Consider the following 8,244-nt stretch of genomic DNA (forward strand, 5'->3'; position numbering starts at 1 on the left):
CTGATCTTAAAATGCTGAGTCTGGTGGGACTTAGAAAAGTTTCTCTCTTGCCACTCCTAACACAAAGCAAAAACAAATCCTCAACAGACTTATAAGCATGTAACATCAATATGAGTCCAGAGCCCTGAAGCAAGTGTTGCCTGACCTTCAGGAAACTGCTCTCTCCACTGGGCTCACGTAAGACCCCCTCCGCCAAAATGCCCGCCCTCCCTGCTGCCCACCCCAGAAAACCGTGCCCCTCAGGAATCTGATGCTGAGATATAGTACAAAACGTTTTTTATTTCAAAATGCAAAATGGTGGTCACTGTAATAATAATAACAATAACAACAATAATAATATAAAAAGCATTTCTCCTCCGTTCACCCTAGTGCAAAATGCTGGATGCAGTCAGAGAGCTGGAAGGTTTTGGACATGTCATCCTTCTGCAGTGCTGCACAGCAGCAAAACTCAATCCCAAACGCCTTTTGGTGGATCCACGTGGTAGTTCAATTCTAAAGTCAGTAGTTTCTCGGAAGTCCAAACAGCACGAGACGCCCACTCGAGCCCAACCCTCGCGCTCTGCCTCACTCTCCTCTTCCTGTGTGTCTCTCTCCCGCTCCCTCCGCCGGCCCCCAGGGTTTCTACGAGGCGTGCAGCCGGTTGGTCGGGGCCCGGCAGCCCTGGACGGCCTCCAGCTGCTTGCTTTTCTCCTGCAGGGCCCGCGCCCGGAGGGCCTGTCGCTCCCGGGCGGCCTGCAGCTCGGCCACCGCTGCCTCCCGCTCCCGCAGGCGGCCGGCGGCCGTGAAGGGGCTGCACAAGGTCTCCATCAGGCCGAGCACGGCGCCGAAGAGCGCCAGCACGCCGCCCAGCACGTACAGCCTCACCAGCTTCCGGCTGGGCTTCTGCGCCATCAGCTCCTTGGCCAGAGGAATCAGCTCCTGGACCGTTTCCATCTCGACTCCGGGCTCTCGGGGGTGGGAGTGATCTGCGGGAGAAGCGGAGCAGAAAAAGGGGCTTTTAAGCCACCGAAAGACGGATGCATCTTCCCGAGCAGCCCTCACTCGGCTCTCTCGGGGTAGGCCTGCAGAGAGGGGAGCCCACCCTGGACCCCGCGCCCCGCCGCGCTCTTCCCCGCCGGGCTCACCTAGGGGCGTCGAGCGAGCAGCAGGCAGCGCAAGCCGGGTGGGCGATCACGGTGTGCGTGGGTACCGCGGCTCTGCGTTCTCCTCCTCCTCCTCCGCCTCCTCCTCCCCTTGCTCGGCAGCCGCGGGTATTCCGGATGGAGATTCCGCAACTGACACCTGGTCAGCGCCCCGGGGCCACTTATATGTTTTTCTCCGAGCCCCGCCTCCTGGGCTCCTTGGGCTGGGGCCCGTGCTGCACCGGCCAGAGAGCGGAGGGGGCGGGAAGAGGAGGGTGGGGGAGGAGTGGGGCAAGGACCCTGGGGGAGTCAGCCACGAGATGTGCACGTCGCGCCGGCCGTGTGAGCCCGGGGTGCGGGGGAGGGCGGTCCTGGGTGTACAAGGGTGAGGACCCAGAGCCCAGGGAGGTATGCACGTCCATTTCTGACCTCTTTCTTCTTCTTTTTTTTTTTTTTTGGCGATACGCGGGCCTCTCCCCCTCTCCTGTTGCGGAGCACAGGCTCCAGACGCGCAGGCTCAGCGGCTATGGCTCACGGGCCCAGCCGCTCCGCGGCATGTGGGATCCTCCCGGACCTGGGCACGAACCCGTGTCCCCTGCATCGGCAGGCGGACTCTCAACCACTGCGCCACCAGGGAAGCCCCTGACCTCTTTCCTAATCGTGTGGGTGGGTCACAGCTTCCCTCGTCCGGGGCAGCCTGGAAGGACCCCTTATAAGGACACCTGGGGTTCTACCTAACTGAAAAATTAGTTTTTATTCGGGAGGTTTGTCGTCTTCCCACACGTATAGGGATCCGAGGTAGAAGGCAAGGGGGAGGGATCCGGGTAATGATCAGAACGGGTCTCCAGGCTCTGCATAATGCAGTTTGTGCTTATACTGTTTATTTCTGGTCTGACTGGTTTTATTCATAGGTGCTTGCATTGCTAGGGTCACTTGATAGATAACTATTCACTGAGGGTGCCCTTTATGCACAGATGGGGGCGTGTGTGTGTGTGTGTGTGTGTGTGTGTGTGTGTGAGTGAGTGATGTCAGTCTCTGTGCCTGTAGGTGTTTGTATCTGTACTTTTGTGTATCAGGGAACTGCCATTAAATCCAAATTGTCCCCACTCCCACTTGAGAAGTGAAGTTGGGGTCTAGGGAGAGGTGAACATGGAGGGGGGGCCGTTGGTAAAAGTTTGTCTGCTGGTCTTTCCTCAATAATTATATGCCACTTCCCTGGATCTGGGGGGCAACACCACCGTACCAGCTCCACTTAGCATAGACACAGTTTAGGGGCAGAAGAGTGAGAGTAGGCAGCCTGGGTAAGAAGCGAAAGAGTAGAGAGTGCTCTAGGAAGCATGAGGAGGGTGGGGTTGATTTCAACTAGGATTAAACTTCATCACCTTTGTGGCGGGTGTTCTGGTTTAGCTTTGGTTATCCATACACCAGAGTTAGTTAGCAAGTAGGGGAAAGGAGAGACATTGGGCTAAAAGCACTTCAAGCAGAGAAAGGGAGAGGGCAAAGAGAGGAGGGGGAAATTGGACTGGCCAGAAAATTGCAAAAGTCAGTGATGCAATCTTGCAACAGCGAAGTCAGTCAGGCTGAGCCTTGCGGGGAGGGACCAGGAAACGGCTGTGGCAGGGCTCACGTATTTGGGTCCTTGGAAATTTTAACAGTAATCTTTCTTTGGGGTCTGAGGTAATTTCCTAGACAATTCAGTTTAAAAAGGCAACAATTATGCCTACCCTTCACCTTGGCTATTAGTAGTTCAGTTAATAGGATTTGTGTGTGCAGAGTGGGCAAGGATACCTAAAGAGCTTATTTGAAATTCTACATTTTAATATGTACACAAGCAGTCAAGGTGACAAAGGGCCAAATAGGGATGATTCCTGGAGGCTTGTGTCCCCTGCTTATTATTCTTTTCACCTCGTGAGGCAGGAAAATTCTGTAACAAGGGGGGATGAATATCAGTCTTGGCATTTTCTTTGAATCTTCCTTATAATTTTGGAGAAGCCTCTAATAACTGGCGGAAATGATCTGTGAGCAATCCCAAGATCTGTGTGAGTTTCAAATACTACGGCTTCTGAATGAGCGTATGCTGTACACCTTAATACCAGGGCTTTCACGTGGTTTCTGATCTGAAGGTGAGTCAGCCGTCTGGAGCTTTGGACCCAAAACTCCGAAATGGACTGTTCAGTGAGCATTTCTAGTGTTTCTGTAACTCAAAGACGCAAACTGCACGTCTCCCAACGTCAGCAGACTGTAATTTATCAGGGGTTCCCCTTTCTTGTGATTTGCTGTGGTACAGCACGTCACCATCTCAGATGGGTTCCCCTCTTTCCCTCTCTGATAATCCAACTTTGACCACCGCCCCCAGGCCCTACCAGCTTGCTGTCCAGGGCTGGGCAGAGAGGGTGGCCAGTGCCATGGATTGGGGTCACTGGTGGATTTGGTGTTCCTTGTTTAGGTGGTAGCTGGAGCTGAGTGTGAGATGGTGGGAATAGAAGGCTGAGGAATCCAGGGTCACCACATGCCTAGGAATTTCTGACACAGCTCCTCTGTCTGGGTGGGAAAGAGTACCCAGTTTCTAGGGTAGCAGTTTGGCTAGGGCTTGGGAAACTAAGCACGTGATATGACTGCGCTCTTCTCTCTTTAGAGATGTAAAGCCTTGTGTTGCATCATGCAGGTCAGACATAGGGTATAGCAGTCAAGTTCATACCAGTTGTAGGGTGACCAACCATCCCAGTTTGTCTAGGGCTGAGGGGTTTCTCCAAGATATGGGACTTACAGTGCCGAAACTGGAACCGTTCCGGGCAAACTGGAGCCTATGAGTCTATCCCAACGTTAATTCCTGCCATTTCTAGGAAGGCAGGATTGGTCAGTTTAAAATATGTTTATTTTGCTTGCTAAATCCCTTTCTCCCAAACATTAAAACGTTCAGAACTGTCAGCAGAAGAAGCAATCACAAAGGGGCAACATATGGTCCAAGGAGTCAGTACGGAAGAGGGATAGAGCTATCCCAGCAACCGTGCTTAGGGGTTTGAAGGAACAGGGGACAGACATCTTTTGGATGGTTGGTTGTGTATAAGCCTCAATTATTAGTATTATTATTTTGTTACTAGCTTGCTGCCTATCAAAGTCACTGCCCAGGGCTTCCCTGGTGGCACAGTGGTTGAGAGTCCGCCTTCCGATGCAGGGGACACAGGTTCATGTCCCGGTCCGGGAAGATCCCACATGCCGCAGAGCGACTGGGCCCATGAGCCATGGCCGCTGAGCCTGCGTGTCCAGAGCCTGTGCTCTGCAGCGGGAGAGGCCATAACGGTGAGAGGCCCGCGTACCAAAAAAAAAAAAAAGTAACTGCCCAATTCCTGAGGTTCCAGGAGGCTGGAGCATGGGGATCATCACAGGAGATATAGTAAAACTATTTGTGTATCTTATACTCCAATTTTTTCAGTCCTTGAGTTACTTACATTTCATGTCAATTAGTTTTGGAGAGAAGGTTCTTATCTCTGAAATATCAATGGATGATTTTAAACTCTACATGGCTAATGTTTATCTTCCTCTGATCTTGTACATTAGAGTTCTAGTATCCTGACATTTCTGTGTGGATATCCTGCTTTTAACACAAGCCTGCCACACTTGAAACAAGACTCCCCACTTTCTCTATACTCTTCCAAACTGAGTCACCTTCTCAATGTTCTTATTTCTAGTGGTGGCATCTCCATTTTGCCTGTTCTCTGGGTTTGAAATATTGTGACATTTTCTTTTAGAGGTCTTCCCTGACCTCTTTATCACACCATTCCCTGCCCAATGCCCTGCTTTATTTTCCTTCATAGCACTTCGTACCTGGCTTTACATTGATGTAATTATTGGTTTGCTTTTGTGTTGTCTTCCACACCCACCTGAGGCTAACCTTTATGAGGGCCAGAGCTTTGTTTTATTCTTCACTGCATCCCCAGGACCCAGTATAATCCTTGGCACATAGCAGGTCCTTAATAGGTAACTATGGGATTAATGAATGTCTTCCTCGTTGGACTGGCAGGAGATAGACTATGTTTATTAAGTTTGCATGCAGTCAGATTTTTAGTGTATACCCAAGAAGCATTCAGGATTTATTTGTTTTTGTTTTTGGTTTTTTTTGACAGTTTTTTTGTTGTTGTTGTTTTTGCCTTTAGTCCGTTTATCTCTAATCCATCTCAAACACTACCACCAAATAAATCTTCCTCAAATTAAATTTTTATTCTTAATTGCCTTTTTCAAAGCCCGGATGATTTCTCATTGCCCACGTGATGAACTTCTGGATTCTGCACGTTAAATTTACTTGATCAATATTCTTGGATCCAGGACCTGTATCATCTGATCTTCCCTACTCATCTAACTTCAGATCCCATTCTTCTCCAACAAGAATCCTTTGTTCCACAGATGGGTTTCATACAGCCCAAGAAACAGTTCCTTCTCATTGCTGCCGCGTCACCTTTGCTCCCCCTCTTCCTCCTACCCGAAAAGCTCTTCTCTTCTACTCTGTCTTCCTTCATGTGCTCCAAGAAGCCCCCACTGCCTGTGCCAGCACACTCTGCTCTTTCCTTTCTGTGAATTCCAGCTGCCTTTGTGGCTGGGACCGCACAGGTTGGCGCTGCATTATGTATTGTTTTATACAGCGCTCTCATTGTGTCCTGTCGCTTGCCCTGTCTCTGCAGAAGACCAGGTCTTTGTACCTTTCACGGTGCTAACGTCTAATCAGGGTCCAATCAATGCTAATGACATTGACCTAAAAGTCAGAACTGGGATAATGATTACAAAATGGTCAGTTAAGACTCTCTTGGGAGGTTATTTTAGGCACAGTGGCTTGTCCTTGGCTCAGGGCCTTGGGCTTGAAATTGCCCAAGACCTGGCAACTTGGCTCGATCCTCTCCACTCTGGCTCCCTCACCTTTTACTTCCATTCCCAACTTCATGTCTGACATTGCAGTGACTGGCTTACTCTTTGGAATCCCTCCTACCTGCCCCCGGGACCCCAGGGCCTTGACAAATCAATACCAAGGGAGAGACCCTTCACAGACATTTTGCTTTTGTCCCTCACAGCTTCTGGCCAAGCAGAGCCACTAGCTGCTGGAGCGGGCAGCGTGGGCTGGGAGCAGTGGCACCCTGATGCCCACATAGCACAAGCCCAGTACTGTCCGTCACAAGTTTGAAGCAGTGCAAGGAACTTCCTTCAAACTCAAGTGCTAGCTGGACTTAAGAGTATGGGGCTCTGGAGTCAAACAGACTTGCGTTCCTTCAAGTCCTGGCTCCTCTTGTCAGGGTCTGACCTTGGATGAGTGACTTAACTTCTCTAGCCTCCATTTCCTCATCGGTAAAGTGAGGATGATGCTAACACCAACTAAGGGGTGTGGTGAATACTGAGCTAGGGCACTATGAAGGGCTTAGTGGTCTGGCACCAATGAAGCAGTTGGTTCAGTTATTATTTGGTTATGCTTCAGTTGTCTTTGCTTCCTGCTCCATGTCAGCAATTCCCGTGGTCCTTTATCCTAGCCCAAGACATTTGCATTCACTAGGTGGTATAGGCAGCAATAGGGTCCAGAGCCTTTGTTGAAGCCAGCTGTGTGTCTGATACTATGTCATGTATAGCTATAAAAAAAGCAGAATACAAAGTTCTCCTTGCCCTCAAGTAGCTCATAGTCAAGTAGAGGACACAAACATTAAATAAGTTATGACAATATATTGAATACTAGGATAAGCACAATCATAGAACTATATACCAGGTAAACAAATAGAATGAGAAATGTATTGATTCATTTTGGGGAGGAGGTGGTCAAAGAAGGCCTAAGAGTGGATGATGTCTGAGCAGCTTAGAGTATTAAAGGATGGATAGTGTTCGCTGATTCTGGGGGGGAAAGGAGGGGCTCAGGGTTGGGGATTCAGGAATGAGAGAGGGCTTCACATGAAAAGGGGAGGATGCATGAGAATACATTGCATGGTCCAAGAGAAGTTAGACAAGATTGGTGTTAGAACATAAAGGATGGGTTTGGGGAAATGGCAGGAAATGAGGAGGAAGTAGTATGCAGGAGGCAGGTAATGAACAATTCTGTAAATGATCACGACGTATGCCATGCCTAGGAACTGTTGACCACTCCCTTCTAGAAATACATTCTCCCTGGCTTCCATGATATCAGATTCTCTTAGTTTTCCTGCTGTCCTATTATGGACACTCCTTAGTTCTTTTTCTCACTCTTGCTTTTTATCTAACCTCTAAATGTCAGCATTTCTGAGGACTAAGTCCCGAAGCCTCTTTTCTTATTCTGCGTACTCTCTTTAGGTAATTTAGTTTACTCCCAAGCCTTCCATTACTGCCTCTATGTAGATGACATACAAATCTGAGCTCCAGACCTGTGTGTCTCCCTGCCTAGTCTACATTTCCATTTGGATATCTTGCAGGTATCAAACTTACCATGTCTAAAGCCAAATTCAATATTTCTACTCCATAAACTTGCACCATTATCTTTCTTAGTCTAAGCTTTGCTGTTTACCTAGTGTCTCAGATCCTAAGCCTGGGAGCCATCCTTTGCTCCTCTCTCTCTGTCACCTCTTATATGCAAACAGTTACCAAGACTTGTCATTCTACCTCTTAAGTATCTCTTGCTTTTATTTGCTTTCTATCCCCTCTGTCATCCTCCTAGTCAAAGCCCCTGCCCTCTCACCTGGACTATTACTGGTCTCACAGCTGATCTCTCTGCTTTGGGTCTTGACCCACCCAATCCAATCCAGTCCAATCCAGTGCAATCTTAAAAAAAAAAAAAAAGCAAAACGTGTCACTCTTCTCCTTAAAACCCTTCAGTGGATCCCCACATTGCCCTTTGGATTATGTCCCAGATTCTTAGCATGGCTTGTAAGCTCACCCATGATCTTGTCCTTGTCTATTTTCCCAGTTTCATTATATATATATAATTTCCCTCAACCTTTGCTCTCTAGGTGCCAGCCACACTGTTGTCTTCTTTCACAACTTCAGATCCTTCCTCATGCTATTCTCAACCCTTGGAACACTTCCTTCATTTTTTCCTTTGACCTGGTGAACTCTTACTCATCCGTCAAGTGTCACTATACTCCCACTTCCTTAGGGAGTCCTTCCCTACTGCTTAGACGAGGCT

General features: G+C 48.9%; 1 protein-coding gene across 1 annotated transcript; it reads right to left on the reverse strand.

Moving 5' to 3' along the window:
- Window positions 1–259: 259 nt before the first annotated feature.
- G0S2 (G0/G1 switch 2) lies at window positions 260–1,263 on the reverse strand. Its single transcript, XM_060088412.1, has 2 exons — window positions 1,125–1,263; window positions 260–965 (listed from the first exon to the last, which is right to left on the reverse strand). Exon 2 carries the CDS (start codon window positions 931–933, stop codon window positions 622–624), a length of 312 nt encoding a protein of 103 aa, XP_059944395.1. The 5' UTR covers window positions 934–965; window positions 1,125–1,263; the 3' UTR covers window positions 260–621.
- Window positions 1,264–8,244: the final 6,981 nt, after the last annotated feature.

The sequence above is a fragment of the Mesoplodon densirostris genome, chromosome 2 (genome assembly GCF_025265405.1).
Source record: "Mesoplodon densirostris isolate mMesDen1 chromosome 2, mMesDen1 primary haplotype, whole genome shotgun sequence".
NCBI classification, from domain to species: domain Eukaryota; kingdom Metazoa; phylum Chordata; class Mammalia; order Artiodactyla; family Ziphiidae; genus Mesoplodon; species Mesoplodon densirostris.